This window comes from Plecotus auritus, assembly GCF_963455305.1.
Source record: "Plecotus auritus genome assembly, chromosome: X".
NCBI classification, from domain to species: domain Eukaryota; kingdom Metazoa; phylum Chordata; class Mammalia; order Chiroptera; family Vespertilionidae; genus Plecotus; species Plecotus auritus.
Genome location: NC_137784.1, coordinates 64739248 through 64760373, shown reverse-complemented (window position 1 = coordinate 64760373; position 21126 = coordinate 64739248). Strand labels below are relative to the sequence as shown.

At 38.5% G+C, this 21126-nt stretch overlaps 1 protein-coding gene and 1 pseudogene across 2 annotated transcripts; one reads left to right on the top strand and one right to left on the bottom strand.

Annotated features, from left to right (window-relative positions):
- Positions 1 to 13596: 13596 nt before the first annotated feature.
- On the bottom strand, positions 13597 to 13935 carry LOC308240151 (ATPase inhibitor, mitochondrial-like; the record flags this gene model as incomplete). Its single annotated transcript, XM_080653094.1, has 1 exon — positions 13597 to 13935. The coding sequence occupies one exon, from the start codon at positions 13933 to 13935 to the stop codon at positions 13597 to 13599; it is 339 nt and encodes a 112-aa protein (XP_080509220.1).
- Positions 13936 to 19445: 5510 nt separating this feature from the next.
- Positions 19446 to 20024, top strand: LOC308239824 (peroxiredoxin-1-like; annotated as a pseudogene). Its single transcript has one exon. The product of its transcript is annotated as a peroxiredoxin-1-like (transcript).
- The last annotated feature ends 1102 nt before the right edge of the window (positions 20025 to 21126 follow it).

The following is a 21126-nucleotide window of genomic DNA, read 5'->3' as shown; positions in this document are numbered from 1 at the left end:
ATATATATATATGTGTATATATATATATATATATATATATATATATATATATATATATATTAGAGGCCTGGTGCATGAATTCATGCATGGGTGGGGTATGGCCAGCCTGGCCAGGGGGAGGGGACACGGGCAGTTGGCCGGCCTGCCTGGTGATCAAACTCCTGGTCGAGGGGACAATTTGCATATTAGCCCTTTATTATATAGGATATACACTGAGTGGCCAGATTATTATGCGTTCAGATATCATAATAATCTTGCCAATCAGTATATATGTGTAATATATATATATATATATATATATATATATATATATATATATATTCTTTTTTGTATTTAGTTTTTTACTTTTCTTCTTATATACTCATTCTCTTTCTACCTCCTCTATACTGAATGTTGACTGTTAATTCAATTCCTTGACCTTACCTTCTGGAAATAAGCTCTGCTTCCCCAGATACATTTGTGTGTTTATTGGATGGGCGTTTGTAGTTTACATATTTTCGATTATGTTTTCTTTGTAGTTTGCATTCATCTCTGGGTGTTTGTTGTTTGCAATTTTTGGATTAGTTGTTGTTTTATTGGAATTTTCTCCCCATATACATATATTTTCCCTTTCTTTTTTTCTTCTCTTTCTTTTCACTCTTACATTTTTTCCTTATCTCAATATAATTTTTGGACTCTTTTCTAGCCCCTAACTCTCTTTTCTCTGGTGGTCACCTTTATTTTGGGTTATTAGTATTGTGAATACATTTGTGTTTGATGTCCTGTGCATTGTGTCTTGTTGTGTTGTATTTTGTGCCTTTAAGTCAACACAGGAGAGAGAGAGAGATACATAACCAGATATCCTGAAAGGAGTGATCATGGGGAGACAAAATCAGCCCACATATGAAAGAAAAGGAGGAATCACAAGAAAAGGAAGAAAATGAAATGGCAGCAAGCAATAAGTCACAGAAAGAATTCAAGGCATTGGTAATATGGTCTCTGAAAGGGATTGAAGACAAATTCAACAACATGTGTAAGAACCAAGAGGAAAGGAAAAATGATATTGCTGCAATAAAGAACAGTAGAATAGAAGAAGCAGAGGACCACATCAGTGAGCTAGAAGACAAGGCAGGAAAAAAAAAAAAAAAAAAAAAAAAAAAAAAAAAAAAAAAAAAAAACAAGCTTAGCAGCATCTAGAAAAAAAAAAAAAACTTTAAGAACAGGAGGAGAGCCTAAGGGTACTTTGGGACAAAACAAAACGAAGCAACATGCACATAATAGGCGTGCCAGAAGGAGAAGAAACAGCAAGGAATAGAAAAACTGTTTGAGGAAATAATGACAGAAAAGTTCCCTGATATAGGGAGGAAAAAACTCACAGAAGTCCAAGAAGCTCACAGAGTCCCAAAAAACATGAATCCCAAAAGATAGACACCAATGCACATTACAATTAAATTGGCAAACACCAACAACAAAGTGAGAATCTTAAAGGATTCCATAGGCAGAAAGTTACCTACAAAGGATCCCCTATCAGACTAGCGACTGATTTCTCAACAGAAACACATCAGGCCAGTAGGGAATGGAATGGAATATACAAAGTCATGCAAAGGAAGGGTCTGAATCCAAGAATACTGTACCCAGCAAGGCTATCTATCAAAATTGAGGGTGAAATAAGAAGCTTCACAGACAAAAAAGGACTAAGGGAGTTTATTACCACCAAGCCAGCAATGCAAGAAATTGTAAAGTGTATGCTATAAAAAGAAGAAATAGGAAGGGAAGAAGGAACACAGGCATGAAGAATAAAATTGGCGACCAACAAGTACCTATCAATAATAACTTTAAATGTAAATGGATTAAATGCCCCAATCAAAAGACATGGGGTAGCTGAGTGAATAAGGGAACGTGACTCATATATCTAGTGTCTACAAGAAACCCACCTCAGAACAAAAGACTCACACAGACTTATGGTGAAGGGATGGAAAAAGGTTTTCCAGGCAAATGGAAATGAACAAAACAAGCTGGGGTAGCAATATTTATATCTGACAAATTAGACCTCAAAGTGAAGGACATAACAAGAGATAAGGAAGACCACTTCATAATACTAAAGGGAGCAATTCAACAAGAAGATATAACTCTGGTAAACATATATACACCCAATACAGGAGCACCCAGATACATAAAAAAAAAAAATTCTGGAAGATATCAAGAGAGATATTGACAGCAATACAGACATAGTAGGGGTCTTTAATACCCCACTAATACCACTGGAAAAATCCTATAAACAAAAAATCAGCAAAGAAACATCAATCCTAAATGACTCACTAGATCAGATGGAATTAATTGACATCTTCAGAACATTTCACCCCAAAGCCACAGAATATACATTCTTCTCAAGTGCACATGGGTCATTTTCAAAGATAGACTGCATATTGGGACACAGGCAAAGTCTCTTCAAATTAAAAAAGATTGAAGTCATGTCAAGCATCTTCTCAGATCACAATGACATAATATTAGAAATCAACTACAATAAAAACGATAAAATAATCAAACACCTGGAGGCTAAATAACATGCTATTAAGCAATGATTGGGTTACCAAAGATATCAAAGAAGAAATATAAAGCATCCTGGAAACTAATGGCAATGAAAACACAACAAACGCAAATCTATGGGACATAGTGAAAGCAGTCCTGATAGGGAATTTCATAACATTACAGGCTGACCACAAAAACAAGAAAAATATGGTGATAAATTATCTAACCCTAAAACTTAAATAATTAGAAACAGAGCAAAAAGAAAAGCCCAGAGTAAGCAAAAAGTAAGAAAATAATAAAGATCAGAACAGAAATAAATGACAGACAAAACAAAACAAAACAAAACAAAACAAAAAAACACAAGAGATCAATAAAACCAAGAACTGGTTCTTTGAAATGATAAACAAGATTGACGAACCTCTAGCCAGGCTCACCAAGAAGCAAAGAGAGAAGACCCAAATAAACAAAATTAAAAATGAAAGAGGTAAAGTAACAACTGATCCCACAGTAATACAAATGATTATGAAAAAAATACTATGAAGAACACTATTCTAACAAAACGGACAACCTAGATGAAAAAGACATATTCTTAGAAAAATACAAGCTCCCAAAACTCAATTAAAAAAACCTGAATAGGACAATAACTATGGAAGAAATTGAAGCACTGATCAAACAATCTTCATTCAAACAAAAGACTTGGTCCAAAAGGTTTCACAGGGGAATTCTACCAAGCATTCAAAAAAGAACTAAAACCTATCCTCCTCAGACTATTCCAAAAAATTCAAGAGGAAGGCATACTTCCAAGCTCTTTCTATGAAGCCAGCATTACCCTAATTCTGAAACCAGACAGACACCACAAAAAAAGAGAACTACAGGCCAATGTCCTTGATGAACATAGATGTTAAAATCCTCAACAAAATTCTAGCAAATCAGATTCAGCATTACATTAGAAAGATCATACACCATGACCAAGTGGGAGTTATTCCGGGGATACAAGGATGGTACAATATCCACAAATCAATAAATGTGATACATCACATAAACAAACTGAGAGACAGAAATCACATAATCATATCAATTGATGCAGAAAAAGCATTTGACAAAATCCAACACCTTTTCCTGATAAAAACTCTCAGCAAAGTGGAAATGGAGGGATCATACCTCAACATAATAAAAGCCTTATTTGACAAATCTATAGCCAAAATGGGCAAAAACTAAACACCTTTCTCCTAAGAACAGGAACAAGATAGGAATGCTCACTTTCACCACTTCTGTTTGATATAGTACTGGAAGTGCTAGCCATAGCGATGAGACAAAAATAAGATATAAAATAAATCCAAATTGGAAAAGAAAAAGTAATACTGTCCTTATTCGCAAATGACATGATACTACACATAGAAAAACCCAAAAACTCCATCAAAACACTACTAGACCTAATAAATTAATTTGGCAATGTATCAGGATACAAAATTAACAACAAGAAATCTATGGCCTTTTTATACACCACTAATGAACTCACAAAATGAGCAACAAACAAACAAAAAAATTCCATTTACCATTGCACCAAAAAAATTAAGATACCTAGGAATAAACTTAACTAAGGACGTAAAAAACCTGTACTTGGAAAGCTTCAGGACATTGAAAAAAAGAGATAGAGGATGACATAAACAAATGGAAGAACATACCATGTTCACGGATGGGTAGAATCATCATCATTAAAATGTCCATACTACCTAAAGGAATCTACAAATTCAATGCAATCCCCATTAAAATATCAACGGCATACTTCAAAGATTTAGAACAAACACTCCAAAAATTCATCTGAAATAAAAAAGGACACCGAATAGCCACAGCAATCCTGAGAAAGAAGAACAAAGTTGGAGGGATCACATTACCAGATATCAAACTATATTACCAAGCCACGGTTCTCAAAACTGCCTGGTACTGGCACAAGAACAGACATATAGACCAATGGAACAGAACAGAGAACCCAGAGATCAACCCAAGTCATTATGCTCAATTAATATTTGACAAAGGAAGCAAGAACATACAATGGAGTCAAAACAGTCTTTTTAATAAATGGTGCTGGAAAATTTGGACAGATACATGCAAAATAATGAAACTAGATAACCAACTTGCACTATACACAAAAACAAACTCAAAATGGCTAAAGGACTTGAATGTAAGACTGGGAACCATAAAAATCCTATAAGACTCCATAGGCAGCAAAATAGCAGACATATGTTGGAGCAATATCTTTACAGACATAAGTCCAAGGGCAATGGATTCTAAGAAGAAAATAAACAAATGGGACTACATGAAAATAAAAAGCTTCTGCACAGCAAAAGAAATCATCAACAATATTACAAGAAAGCCAACTGCATGGGAGAATATATTTGCCAATGATATTTCTGATAAGGGTTTAATCTCCAAAATTTTCAGAGAACTCATACAACTTAACAAAAGGAAAATAAATGATCCAATCAAAAAGTGGTCAAATGATGTTAACAGACACTTTTCAAAAGAGGACATACAGAAGGCCAAAAGACATATGAAAACATGCTCAAAGTCACTAATCATCTGAGAGATGCAAATCAAATCAACAATGAGATATCATCTCACACCTGTCTGAATGACTATCATCAACAAATCAACAACGGACAAGTGCTGGTGAGGATGTGGAGAAAAAGAAACCCTCCTGCACTGCTGGGGGGAATGCAGACTGGTGCTGCCACTGTGGAAGGCTACATGGAGTTTCCTCAAAAAACTACAAATGGAACTCCCACTTGACCCAGTAATCCCACTTATAGGAATATATCCCAAGAAACTAGAAACACGAATCAGAAAGGATATATGCACCCCTATGTTCATAGCAGCACAATTTACAATAGCTAAGATTTGGAAACAGCCTAAGTGGCCATCAGCAGATGAGTGGATTAAAAACCTGTGGTGCATCTACACAATGGAATACTATGCTATTATAAAAAAGAAGAAACTTTTACCATTTGCAACAACAAGGATGGATCTGGAGAGCATTATGTTAAGCAAAATAAGCAGTTGGAGAAAGATAAATATCAAATGATTTCCACTCATATGTGGGATATAATGATCAACATAATTTGATGAACAAGAATAGATCTATCTAGAGACAAAAGGTAGGGGAGGGGCATTAGATAGCAACCAAAGGACTTGTATGCATGCATATTGGCATAACCACTGGACACAGACATTTGGGTGGTGGGGGTTTGCCCGGGGAGGGAAAGGCTGGGGAGGTCAATTGGGGAAAAAGGAGAGATATGTGAAACTTTAGACAATGAAAAAGAGACGAAGAAATAAAAGGCATTTCCATTGGAAAGGAGGAAGTAAAAAGCTCATTATTCTCAGATGAGATGATATTGTACATAGAAAGCCCTAAAGTCTCCACCAAAAATCTACTAGCTTTAATAAAAGAATTTGGCAATGTAATGAGATACAAAATTAACACCCAAAAATTGATGGCTTTTTTATACACCAATAATGAATTCTCAGAAAGAGAAATTCAAAAAACAAATGCATTTACCATTTCAAAAAAATTAATATACATATAAATAAACTTAACTAAGAGGCAAAAGACCTGTATTCAGAAAACTACAGGGCATTGAAAAAAGAAATAGAAGAAGACACAAACAATTGCGAGAATATTCTGTGTACATGTATTGATAGAATCAACATCATTAAAATGTCCATATTATCCAAGGCAATCTACATATTCAATGCAATGCCTATTTAAATACCAACAGCATATTTCACATAATGTAGAGCATATACTCCAAATAATTATATGGAGCCAAAAAAGACCCCGAATAGCTGCAGCAATCTTGAGGAAGAAGAAAAAAGTTGGAGAAATTACAATACCAGATTTCAAGTTATACTACAAAGCCACCATAATCAAAACATCCTGGTACTGGCACAAGAACAGGCATATAGACCAATAGAACAGAACAGAGAACCCAGAAATTGACCCAAGTCATTATACTCAATATTTTTAAATATATTTTATTGATTTTTTACAGAGACGAAGGGAGAAGGATAGAGAGTTAGAAACATTGATGAGAGAGAAACATTGATCAGCTGCCTCGTGCACACTCCCTACTGGGTATGTGCCCACAACCAAGGTACATCCCCTTGACTGGAATCGAACCTGGGACCCTTGAGTAGGGAGGCCGATGCTCTATCAACTGAGCTAAACCGATTAGGGCATCAATTAATATTTGAAAAAGGAGGCAAGAGCATACAATGGAGTTCAGACAGTCTCTTCAATAATTGATGTTGGAAAAATTGGACAAATACATGCAAAAAAATGAAAGTAGACCACCAATTTATATTATACACAAGAATAAACTCAAAATGGATAAAAGACGTAAATGTAAGTTGTGAATCTATAAAAATCCTAAAAGAAACCATAGGCAGAAAAACCTCTGACGTCTCTCATAGCAATATGTTTAGCAATACAGCTCATAGGACAATGGAAACTAAGGAGAAAATAAACCAATGGGTCTATATAAAAATAAAAATCTTCTGCACAGCAAAAGAAACCATCAACAAAATAAGAAGAAAGCACACTGTAAGGGAGAACATATCTGGCAATGATGCATCTGATAAAGGGTTAATATCCAAAATATATAAGGAACTCATACAACTTAACAAAAAGAAGATAAACAATCCAATTAAAAAATGATAAAAGGACCTAAATAGACACTTCTACAAAGTAAACATGCAGATTGCCAAGAGACTAATGAAAAAATGATCAAAGTCTCTGTTCATCAGAGAGATGCAAGTTAAAATGACAATGAGGTATCACCTCACACCTGTCAGAATGGCTACCATCAACAAATCAACCAATGACAGGTATTGACGAGGATGTAGAGAAAAGGGAACCCTCGTACACTGTTGGAGGGAATGCAGACTGGTGCAACTAGTATAGAAAACAGTATGTAGTCTCCTCAAAAAATTAAATATGGAAATGCCACTTTACCCAGTGATCCCACTTCAAGGAATAAATCCTAAGAAACATGAAACACCAATCAGAATGAACGTTTGCACCCCTATGTTCATAGCAGCACAATTTATAATAGCTAAGATCTGGAAACAGCTCAAGTGCCCATCAGTAGAACAGGGATAAAGAGGCTGTCATACATTTATCCCATGGAATACTATGCAGCAGTAAGAAAAAAGAATATCTTACCCTTTGAGACAGCATGAAAGGACCTGGAGAGTATTATGCTAAGTGAAATAAGTCAGAGAAAGACAAGTATCACATGATCTCACTCATGTGGAATCTAAGTAACAAAATAAACTGATGAATGGAGTATATCTAGAGATATGGAAGCATGGAATAGAGTGGAGAATCTTGAAGGGGAAAGTTGTGGAGGGTGGGAGGTAATCAACCAAGGACCTTGTATGCACATATGCATGGCCCATGGACACAGACAATGGGGTGGTGAGGGCCTGGGGTGGTTGGCGGGGGGTGGGTTAGATGGGGTCAATGGGGAAAAAAAGGGGGACATGTGTAATACTTTAAACAATAAAAATTATTAAAAAATAAAATATCAATAAAATGCCATGGGATGTAATGTACAGTATAAGGAATAGAGTCATTAATCCTATCTAATAAAAGAGTAATATGCAAATTAACCGTCACTCCGTGACAAAATGGTGGCACCCATAGACACAAGATGGCAGTGCCCAGTCCTCTCAGGCCCACCAGAGTCCCCCAGTCCCAGAGAGGGCTGCCAATGAGAGCTGGCAGTGTGTGGCCTGGGCTGTCAGCCTACAAGCCGGCCGCGCCCCCCCTGCCCCCCCCCCCCCCCCCGGCGTAATCCGCTCCCAGCCCCAGCCTGGGCAGTCCACCTGGGAGGTGGCCACGCCCCTCCCCCCCCAGCAATCAGATCCCAGCTGCAGCTGGGTGTAGGTATGGGAGGCAAGCGTGCCCCCCAGAGCGATCCCCTCCCAGCAGCAGTTTGGGGCGTCATACTCCAAAGGGCCTGTGCCCCCATGGAGTGATCCCCCCCACACACACCTATAGCCTTATAACTTCCCTTGCCCCCAGTGGAGTGATTGGACATGGGGGGAGGGGTGTATCTGGGCAATGTTGCCCAGCTAACCTCTCCCATTGGGTAGAAACTTCTGACCAGGTTAGGGAGATAAATGGATTTTGATTAAAATCTTTAGAAACTGCAAAGTCAATGTCTGAGGTAGGGTTTCACATTGGAAGTAACTTACAAATAATTTCTGAAGGCAAACTGCGAAACTGCAGTTACATTACTGGAGAGTACCCCATGGTCCGGAGGTTGGCTCTGCAAGGGCGGTGGTGGGTGCCCCCCACCCTGGTTCCTCAGCACCTTGGGCAGGGCTTGAGCCCACCCAGGAAGGCCTTTTCCCCTACAGTTTTCACCAAGGCAGGGAGGTTTTGTAGACATGAATAAGAAGTGCCCACGCACAAGTCCTGAAGATGCCGGGGTCGGCAGAAATGACAAACCGGGAAAAGAGCAAAACCAGAAACACCACCGATCCCAACATAGATCATCTTTTTCTTCAGATGACGGTGTGTTTCCCTCTTCTTAGTCTTCTGGAAGCAAGACAGATTCAAGTACTAACGATTCTACCAATGGAAAAGTTAAGAGAAAGAGAGGACAGAAAAGGAATAAAAGGAGAAAAGAAAGAAAGGACAAAAGATGAAACATCAAGAAAAAGAAAGAGAAGGAAGAAAGGAAGAAACAACCACATGATATCACCTTTCCAAGGTCTCATGAAATTCCTGTTGAAGAACTTTATTTTATGACACTTTTAGTTTGGGTTTACATTATTACTGGTTTGTCAAGACCACGGCAGGTACACTGTCCAATATGTTAAAGAAAAAACCCTATCTAATAAAGAGGGAATATGCAGGGGAGGGCAGTTGGGGATGCTCGGGCAGGCAGGGGAACAATTAGGCATCGATCAGGCTGGCAAGGGAGTGGTTAGGGGGTGATCAGGGTGGCAGGCAGAAGCGGTTAGGGGCAATGAAGCAGGCAGGTGAGTAGTTGGGAGCCAGCAGTCCTGGATTGTGAAAGGGATGTCCGACTGCCTGTTTAGGGGATTGGGCCTAAACAAGCAGTTGGACATCCCCCGAGGGGTCCCAGATTGGAGAGGGTGCAGGTTGGGCTGAGGGACACCCCCCAGTGCACGAATTTCGTGCACCGGGCCTCTAGTATTGTAATAATATGTATGGTTATAGATGGTCACTAGACTTTGTAAGGTATAAAATGTCTAATCTCAATGCTGTGAACCTGAAATTAATATAATATTGCATGTCACCTATAAAAATAAAAGATAAAACAATAACCAATATATTAAATTATCTATGTAAGTACATATATGTTAATTTAAAATGTTAATTTAAAATTAAATTATTTTATATTGTTAACAGTTGGCTTGTCACAGAATTTGTTCTCATTATTTCAACTTTTTATTTAATGAAATTCTAGACTCCAAATAGGCATTTTACTGAAGCACTAATTATAGAAAACAAATTTTGTTTATGTGATTACATTGTTGTACCCTTCTTGAATAGTATACTGGTTAGTTTTAATTAATTTAGAGAAATATTGCCACATACTTTTAATTTGCTTTTATGATAAAATCGAAAGCAGAAGGCAATTTACTGATTTTACTTGGATGAAAACAGACCTCAGCTTCTCATTACTGGCCTGCTTCATCTTTCTTTAAGTCAGAAGAAGTAAAAGTTTGAAACTCAGTAAATATAAAAGTCCAATACTCTTATAACTTATAAATTAAAATAATTGGAATAAGAGGGCAAACTTTGTAATTAGTGTAAATATGATAATTATTTTCTTCTCATGCACTGAAAACCAGGAAGGCAGAAATAAAGATACTCTAATATGCTTATGTAGATGCTTCAAATAAAAAAAAAATATGGTTCTAGTCATTCATGCTAGTAATATACAAAATAAGTATAAAAGTACAGATCCATGACCAATTATAAAGGCAAAGTTATATATACACATGTACACTTACATACTATGGGTATCTCCCAAAAATGTATACACACTTTAACAGTTCAGTTTTGAACATAAAATGCATTTTAATAAACACTGCCTTTATAATTATTCAAGTGTGTGTATAAATTTTTGGGACACCCTATATATTCACATACATACATATATGAATAATTGTGCTTAAAATGTCAATATGTATAAAAATAATTAAATGAGGTATTTTTAAAAATCATTAAAATTATATTGTTCATTAAAACAATCTGTCATCTTCTTAGTACTTTTTATGATACAGAATTTCATATTGTTCAAGATAGTTTTAATCTCAAACCCCATTATGCTTCTCTAAAAAGACAAAGAAAATATTTTGTTAGAAACTTGCATCAGTTTTGAAATGGAGTTAAGCAATCCCAGTAGTTAATTGCAGTGCTAGGGTTGCCTGGGTGGGGGAATGTGTATCAAGGAAGTGGGGGACTACTTGTCATGTTTCTTTTTTCAAAATATTTTATGTATTTAAGAGAGAGTATAAAGAAGAACGCAAAACAGGTACTGTGGTTGGATTATACTTGCACAACTTCATTTCATTAGACTTTAGTCTTTTTAAAAAATCTTTATTGTTGAAAGTACTACATACTAGTGGCCCAGTGCATGAAATTCTTGCATGGGGGGGGGTTCCCTCAGCCCAGCCTGCCCCCTCTCCAATCGGGGACCCCTGGGGGATCAGGCCTAAACCGGGAGTCAGACATCCCCCTTGCAATCTGGGACCACTGTCTCCTAACCGCTTACCTGCCTACCAGCCTGATCCCCCTAACTGCTCTCCCCTGCCAGCCCGATCACTCCTAACTGCCTCTGCCTTGGCCCTGCCACCATGGCTTTGTCCAAAAGGATGTCCAGAAAGTTGTCCAGAAGTTGTTTAGTCTAATTAGCATATTACCCTTTTATCAGTATAGATTGATTTCAGAGAGGGAGGGAGATAGAAACATCAATGATGAGAGAGAATCATTGATTGGCTGCCTCCTGCAAGCCCCACACTGGGGATCAAGCCCACAACCCAGACATATGCCCTGACCAGGAATTGAACTCTGGGCCCTTCAGTCCACAGGCAGAGGCTCTATCCATTGAGCAACACTGGCCAGGGCTACACTTTCCCTTTCAGCTGGGATGTGTTCTGTCTGCTGAAGCTGAAACACTGAAGCTGTCTCACTGGGGCAGAGTGGGGTGCACTGGACAGCTCAGGTCAGAGTGGGGTGCAGTGGGTTGGAGTAGGTGGACTCCCCTGAAAGCTGGAGAGGGGCCTCGTTTAACAGCCGCACTGTTTCATGGCTGTGTTGCCTCACAGTTGAGCAGCCACACTGTTGGGCTGTGCCACAGTCAGTGGGAGTTTATACAACTGAACTGTCTTCACAGATAGCTTCCTCCTCACTGCACCCCCAAACTGGGGCTTCCTCTTAAGGTTGATTGGTAGCCCAATCAGCCACTTTGGAAAGAGAATTGGGGAATCCTGATTTTATGTGAACGCTCCAATTTCTTAAGTTGGCAACTAATGCAAACTTCAGATGTTTGGGCCAAACCAGAGAGGCAGTCAGGCCTGGTGTCCAGCCCACTGGGCAGCACTGGGCTCAGCCCAGCTGTTAAGTGACCCTAGGTGTCTGGGCAGGTGAAGGGGTTGGGGGTACGCTTGGGTAATTCCGACATCACCCCACTTGTTTTTGTTTTTTTTCCACTGATCACAATTTATTATAATCTGTTGGCAGCATAGATAGATATTAGTTACCAGAACTATGTCTTCACAGAAGTGGACAGTATGTAGCCATTCTATGGGGAACTGTGTGCACTTAATCAACAGCATGATCTTTCAGTTTCTTTTATTTTTTGTTAATGAAAATAAGCTTTATTACATCAAGTAATAAATACATACAAAGATGCAAACACTATTAGTCACTTTCTTCCAGATGTTTGGATCCAGTGATGGGAAAGGCAGAACTGAAATCTACATACATCCTTAGGGGAAATTTCAGGGGTCCTTGTCAGACGAGGTTCGATAATTTGCTCTTTCTTCTGTATTTATAACTTGTGCATTTTAAAGATTGACTTCAAAGTACTAATAGTCATGCAAATGCTTAAGCAAAAAAAAAAAAAAGTTACATTGAGCAGAATTTATACTGTGTGGCGAACGGGCAGTTGCTACTAAAGCACTGCCTCAGGACTTGCTGAAACAAACCCTCAGAGTTGGATCAGCTCAGAAGAGAAACATAAAGAACCATGTGAGTAATAGAAATGTATCCAGAATAGAAACATGGGTAACTGGGAGGCCAACTACAGTTTGCTGTGATAGGTAACTGATGTGCATCATGTAAATCAATGCTTTAAACACACACACACACACACACACACACACACACACACACACACACACACACACACAATGCCCTGGTTAGTTCCTAACTAATACGTAAACCTAAGAACTGCAAAAATATCTTCTCCATCTCAGCAACGGGAGGTTTGGAGCCTGATGAACCAGGGGAGGGACACGGGGAGGAGAAAACAAGCTGTTACCATTTTAAAACCAAGTTTCATCTGAAGGGGGCGAGGGGAGGGTGGAATGAGCTGTCACTTCTTGGAAGATGGAAAGCCTTTCATAGTGACTCACAGGCTATAGGACCTGGCGTTCTGCTCCATCTCGGCCAAGCACTCCCGAACCAGCTCTCCAGCACGCTCTTGCTGCCTGCATACGTGGGTCGGATCTCTTTCCCCAGCTCTTCGACAATGGCCAGCAGCTCAGCATATTTGCTCTGGGGCACCTGGCTGTTCCCTGTTCCCTGCGTATAGCCTAGAGATGGTGGTCTGTAGCCACTCAGCAGTTGGCGGTACTGGGAGGATGTTGCCATGCTGGTGAAAGGTGGGTGGATGCTCCCAGTGGCATTGAGGGAGGCGGTGGGCATGTGCGCAGTCAAGTTCAGTTTGTAAGACATCCCCCCAGGGCATGCATCCTCTGAGCTCCGGCGCACTTTTTGTTGTTGACAGCTCAGGCCACACCGGCAAATATGGCTGTCCCTCACCCTGACACTGCTGCAGTATCATGATCTTTCAGTTTCTTGATGTTCTGCTTGTGCCGCTCAATTTCTTTCTGCAGACTCTCAATCTCCTTTTTATGATGAGTGATCTCTTCTTCATGTTGTTTCTTCAAGGCTGCCAGCTGTTCTTTAGTCCGCTCTCGGAAGTATCGTTCCTCTTCAGCCTTCTCTTTTTTTGCAAAGGTCCCACTGGCTTCTCTGAGCATGCCCGCCTTGGAGGTGAAATTAGCTGAACATTTGCAGCCAAAGCCTCTGGCTTGCATGGCCCTCACTCCCCACACTCCAAGCCATAGCCCTGCTGCAGATGAGGAGACTGCCATGGTTGTTAGCTCCGCACAGCTCCATACCACACCACTTGGTTTTAAACGCAAACCCTTCTTGGACAGGCCTTGAAGGTCTTTTTTCCTTCTGTCTGCTCACATTCAAGTGCTGGCAGCACTGGTCCATTGGTGCCTGGCCTGTCCTCTTGAGATTGACCCTGCAGGACTGCTAAGGAAGCCAGTCCCCAGTTCTGCCCACTCCTGATGCTGCATGTGCAGCCTCCTCCTTTTCAGTCCTGACCCAATTAGCATATTTCTCTATTATCTATCTATCTATCTATCTATCTATCTATCTATCTATCTATCTATACACACACACACACACACACACACACACACACACCAGAGGCCGGGTGCATGAAATTCATGCAAGGAGGGGGGGGTTCCCTCAACTCAGCCTTCACCTTCTCCAATTGGGGACCCCTTGCGGGATGTCCGACTGCCATTTTATGCCTGATCCCAGGGATGGGGCCTAAACCAGCAGTCAGATATCCCTCTCACAATCTGGGACCACTGGCTCCTAACTGCTCACCTGCCAGCCTGCCTGATTGCCCCCAACTACCCTCCCCTGCTGGCCAATTTGGTTCTGATTGATAAGTTCCTATGCCAGAGTCAAAAGCTCTGCCTCCTAGACAGCCATTGGCTCCCCACAGCACCCAGATTTGGTTATGATTGGTCAGTTTCAATGCCAGTCAGCGTCAGAAGCTCCACCTCCTAGGCAGCCATTGGTTCCCCACAGCACCCACCTTTGGTTCTGATTGGTCGGTTCCTATGCCAGTCAGCATCTCCAGGCCTATCTCTGGACCTGATCAAAGAGGCAGGGCTTAACAGCACCCCCCTCAGAGGCGGGGAGAGAAAGAAAAGCCTGGCTGCTGGTGAAGATCAGAAAGAAAGAGGGAGAGGAAGAGAGTGGTAAGTACACTGATCAACAGCTTCCACTGAGGCTGCAGATCAGACCCTGACTCACTTTCTGGGTCTCAGACACCTGGGCAGTCAGTGCTGTGTCACCAGGCTGCAACTGGGCAACCCAGTGCTGACTTCCGGATGGTCAGCATTTGGTCATGAGTGGTCGTTCCAATCCTGGGTTTTTATTATTAAGATAGATATCCTCCTCTTTCCCCCATTTAGATTTTATTTTTTACAAGCCACTGTCATGAGGCATGAGGCTTTTTTTGGCAAAGTTTTATTGGTGGGCAGGGAAACAACAGATAGGATTTTAATTTGAGAAACAATGGTATTAAAATACTTTCTTTGAAATATATTAAACTTTATTTAAATTCTTATAATATATACAATGGTTAACATGTATATTTATTTAATTATTAGGTTTAGTTTTACAATTTTAGCATATGATATACCTTAAATAAGAATGAAAATAGTTATTTCTTTAAGACAAATGATCACATTCACCATTCAACACAAGATAATACTTTACAGAGGAATTTCACTATTTTTCCTCATTTAATCCTCTCATTCCATTTTAACATGCTATAATAACAGTATTTGACAAACATGAAAACTAAGAAAGAGGTTAAATAACTGTCAAATGTCACATAAATTATGAAGCTGAAATCAAAACCCACATCACTCAGAATCTGATTTTTTTATGTTGTTATTCATCTGAACCCTAGGATATTTTTCCATTGATTTTTGGAGTGGAAGGGAGGGGAAGAGAAAGAGAGAGAGAAACATCAATGCAAGAAAGACACATTAATTGGTTGCCTCCCATAATAGCCCCAACCAGGGCCGGGGATGGAGCCTGCAATCTAGGTACAAGTTATGTGTCCTTGACCAGAATAGAAACAGGAACCCTCAGTTAGTGGGCTGATGCTCTATCTACTGAGCCAAACTGGCTAGGGTCTAACTTTTTTTTTTTTTAATTCAATCTTCTAAATGCATTCCCACTCTTTTTAAGTACAGTTTTTGTCTTTGGGGTGCTTAATTCGTTGAAGATATTACAGGGGAGGTTGTACCTTAATATGACCAGATCAAAAACAAGTATAGAAGTTGATATCTTGACATACTTTCAGTAATCTCTTTATGAAAGCATATTACCTTTCAGAGAAAATGGTGAATCATATGAGATACTGGCCTACACATTTCAGCATATGCCAATGTGATTTGTTTTATTTTTATTTATTTTTTCTGTGTTACATGGATCTCTTAATTTTTTTTTAAATTCTTCTATTGCTGAAATTATTGCATATGTCTCCTCTTTTCCCCATTGTCCTCTTCATACTCAACACTGCCCTCCACCCAGACCTTCACCTACCTATTGTCTGTGTCCTTTGGTTATGCTTATTATATACATACAAGTTCTATGATTAACCTCTGATAGCCATTCTTACAGGTGTGAGGTGGTAACTCATTGTTCTTTTAATTTGCATTCTCTGATGATCAGTGACTTTGAGGATTTTTTGATATGCCTCTTGGCCTTCTGTATGTCTGCTTTCAAGAAGTATCTTTTTAGGTACTTTGCCTATTTTTTTATTGGATTGTTTATCTTCCTTTTGTTAAGTTGTATGAGTTCCCTATAAATTTTGAAGATTAAACCCTTATCAGATTTATCAGATGTAACATTGGCAAAAATGTTCTCCCATGAAGTGGGCTCTCTTGGTATTTTGTTGATGTTTTTTTTTTTTTTCTTTTTCTTTCCTGTGGAGAAGCTTTTTTATTTTGATGTAGTCCCATTTGTTTATTTTCTCCTTAGTTTCCATTGTCCTAGAAGATGTATCAGTAAACATATTGCTACGACATATGTCTGATATTTTGCTGCCTATGGATTCTTTAAGATTGTTATGGTTTCCCATGTTATATTTAAGTCTTTGATCCATTTTGAGTTTATTTTTATGTATGGTGTAAGTTGGTGGTTTAGTTTCATTTTATTGCATATATCTGTCCAATTTTCCCAACACCATTTATTGAAGAGACTATCTTGACTCCATTGTATTCTCTTGCCTCCTTTGGCAAATATTAATTGAGCATAATGGCTTGGGTCAATTTCTGGGTTCTCTGTTTTATTCCATTGGTCTGTATGTCTGTTCTTGGGCCAGTACCAGGCTGTTTTGAGAACAGTGGCGTTGTAATATAATTTAGTAGCTGGTATTGTTATCTCCAAACTTGTTCTTCTTTCTCAGGATTGCTGTGGCAATTTGGGGTCTCTTTTATTCCATATAAATTTTTGGAGAGTTTGTTCTAGGTCTGTGAAATACGCTGTTGGTACTTTAATGGGGATTACATTGAATCTATAGATTGCTTTGGGTAGTATGGACATTTAAATGATGTTGATTTTACCAATCCATAAACATGGTATATTTGTCAACTTATTTAGGTCTTCCTCTATCTTTTTTCTCAAAGTCCTGTAGTTTTCTGAGTACAGGTCTTTTTGCTCTGTGGTTAAGTTTATTTCTAGGTATTTTATTTTTTTATTGTTGTTGCAATGATAAATGGGTTTGTGTGTGTGTGTTGTTTTTTTTTTTTTTAGTTTCTCTTTTGGAGAGTTCATAACTGGTGTATAAAAATGCCAAAGATTTCTGGGAGTTAATTTTCTATCCTGCTAATGTTCCTGAATTCATTTATTAAATCTAGTAGTTTTTTTAATAGAGTCTTTAAAGTTTTCTATGTATAATATAATGTCATCTGCAAATAATGACAGTTTTTCTTTTTTTCCAATTCAAATGCCTTTTATTTTTTCTTGTCTGATTGCTATAGCTAGCACTTACAGTACTATGTCAAACAGCATTGGTGAAAGCGGGCCTCCCTATTTGTTCTTAGTAGAAATGGTTTTAGTTTTTGCCCATTGAGTATGAGGTTGGCTGTAGGATTGTCATGTAAGACTTTTATTATATTGAGATATGGTCCTTCTTTTCCCACTTTCCTGAGAGTTTTTATCAAAAAAGGGTGTCGGATTTTGTCTAATGCTTTTTCTGAATCAATTTATATGATTATGTGATTTTTGTCTCTTAATTTGCTTATGTGATGTATCATGTTTATTGATTTGCAGATATTGTACCAGCCTTGCATCCCCAGAATAAATCCCACTTGGTCATGTCGTGTGATTTTTTAATGTATTGCTGAATGTGATTTGCTAGTATTTTCTTGAGGGTTTTAGCATCTATGTTCATCAGGGATATTGGCCTGTAATTACCTTCTTTGTAGTATCTTTATCTAGTTTTGGGATTAGGGTAATGCTGGCTTCATGGAAAGAGCTTGGAAGTGTTCCTTCCTCTTGAATTTTTTGGAATAGTCTGAGGAGGGTAGGTTTTAGTTCTTCTTTGAATGTTTGGTAAAACTCCCCTAGAAGTCATTCAAAACAAGGCCTTTGTTTGCTGGAAGTTGTTATTACTGCTTCAATTTCATCAGTAGTTATCGGCCTATTCAGGTTTTCTGACTCTTACTGATTGAATTTTGGAAAATTGTATTTTTCTAGGAATATGTCTTTTTTGTTTAGGTTGTCCAGTTTGTTGGAATAGAGCTGTTTGCAGTACTTTTTTAGAATCCTTTGTATTTCTGTTGGGTCAGTTGTTACTTCACCTATTTCATTTCTGATTTTGCTTATGTGGGTCCTCAATCTTTGTTTCGTGGTGAACTTGGCTAGAGTTTCATTAATCTTCTTTATCCTTTCAAAGAACCAGCTCTTGGTTTTATTAATTTTTTTTGTCTCTATGTCATTACTTCTGCTCTCATCTTTATTATTTCCTTCCTTCTATGTACTCGGCGATTTTTTGTTGCTCTCTTTCTAATTCTTTAAGTTGTAGGGTTAGATAATATATTACCAGTTTTTCTTTTTTTCTGTTGTTGTTTTTTAGAAGGCCCATAGTGCTATGAACTTCCCTCTCAGGATTGCTTTCACTGTGTCCCATAGATTTTGGATGGTTGTGTTTTCGTTGTCATTTGATTCCAGAATGTTTTTTGTTTCCTCTTTGATGTATTTGGTAACCCTAACATTGTTTAATAGCATGTTATTTAGCCTCCCAGTTGAATTCTTTTTGAGTTTTTATTATTATTATTTTGTTTCTAATTTTATGCCATTTTGATCTGAGAAGATTCTTGATAATATTTCAATCTTCTGGAATCTGAAGAGACTTTGCCTGTTTCCCAATATGTGGTCTATCTTTGAAAATGTCCTATGTGCACTTGAGAAGAATGTATATTCCATAGCTTTTGGGTGAAATGTTCTGAAGATGTGAATTTGTTCTATCTGTTCTAGTGAGTTATTTAGGTTTGCTGTTTCTTTGTTGATTTTTTTGTCTAGAATATTTATCCAGCGATGTCAATCGAGTATTAAAGTCACCTATTATGATTGTCTCGCTGTTGATCTCTCCCTTGATATCTCCCAGATTTTTTTATGTATTTGTGTGGTCCTGTATTGGGTGCATATATGTTTACCAGAGTTATATTCTCTTGTATCAATTCCTTTAGTATTAAGGAATAGCAGAAATAGGTTTTCGTGAGTCTTCTTCCTGCTTCACTGGTTTTGTCATTTTTGCCTAAGTGCTTCTGATAGCAAGATGTCTTTAGGAAATGCTAAAATTAGGCACCCTGTCCCCAACTTCACAGCCACAGCTATTATGCCAGATGGTCAGTTCAAAGATATCAGCCTATCTGACTACAAAATAAAATATGTGTTGTTCTTCTTTTACCCTCTTGACTTTACCTTTGTGTTCCTCATGAATTTCATTGCTTTCAGTGGTAGGGCAGAATAATTTAAGAAACACAACTGCCACGCGATTGGTGCTTGTGTGGATTCTCACTTCTGTCACCTGGCATGGATCAACACACCCAAGAAACAAGGAGGACTGGGATCCATGAACATCCCTTTGGTGTCAGACTCCAAGCGCACCATTGCTCAGGACTATGGGGTCTTAAAGGCTGATGAAGGCATCTCATTCAGGGGCCTCTTTATCATTGATGATAAAGGTATCCTTCGCCAGATCACTGTGAATGACCTTCCTGCTAGCCACTCTGTAGATGGGAATCTTAAAGTAGTTCAGGCTTTCCAGTTCACTGACAAACATGGGGGAGTGTGCCCAGCTGACTGGAAACCTGACAGTGATAACATCAAGCCTGATGTTCAGAAGAGCAAATAATATGTCTCTAAACAGAAGTGAGCACTGGTCATGCAGCAATGTACAGCCATGAGAATAGAACTTCTCTTTTACTATTGTCATACTTAAAACAAGATCTTAGACTTAGCCCAGATGTTGCCTTTCCTGTAGGGTTTGGGGAGGGTCAGCCATACTTCTTCTGGAGGAAATTATCTAATGTGAACAGTAGTAGAACATCACCTTTGATCTTTTATAGTTTCTATTAAACTTGAACTGAGGAAAAAAAGAGAAATAACTAGCAGAAATAGACTTCCTTACTTCTTGTTATGGCCTTTACATTTAGGTCTATTTTGTCCGATATAAGTATTGCTACCCCACCTTTTTTTTTTTTCCATTTCCATTTGCCTGGAGAATTTTTTTTTCCTTCCCTTCACTTTCAATCTGTGTGAGTCCTTAGCTCTGAAGTGGGTCTCTTGTAGACAGCATATATATGGGTCATGTTTTCTTATCCATTCAGCTACTCTATGTCTTTGATTGGAGCATTTAATCCATTACATTGAAAGTTATTATTGATAGGTCCTTGTTTGATGCGATTTCCTTTATGGCTGTGTTTCTTCTTTTTTTTTCCCATTTCTACTTCTTATACCAGTCCTTTTAGGATTTCTTGCTTTTCTGGTTTGGTGGCAATTAACTCCCTTAGCCTGTTTTTGTCTGCAAAGCTCCTGATTTCCCCTTCAATTTTTAATGTTAGCCTTGCTGGATTGGGTAGCCTTGGATTGAGTACCTTTCTTTTCATTACTTTGAATATTTCATTCCATTCCCTTCTGGCCTGATGTGTTTCTGTTGAGAAATCATTTGATGGTCTAATGGGAGATTTCTTGTAGGTAACTTTCTGTCACTCTCTTGCAGCCCTTCAGATTCTTTCTTTGGCATTAATGTTTGCCATTGTAATTATGACCTGTCTTTGTTTGAGTCTTTTTGGTTTCATCTTCTTTGGGAATTTCTGTGCTTGGGTGACTTCTGCTTGCTCAACTTCTATTCCTTCTGGTTTCCTTATTATGCAGATGTTGCTGTGCTTCACATTGTCCCAAATTTTCCTTAAACTCTCCTTCTGCTTTTTAATTTTTTCCCAATTGTTGTTCAT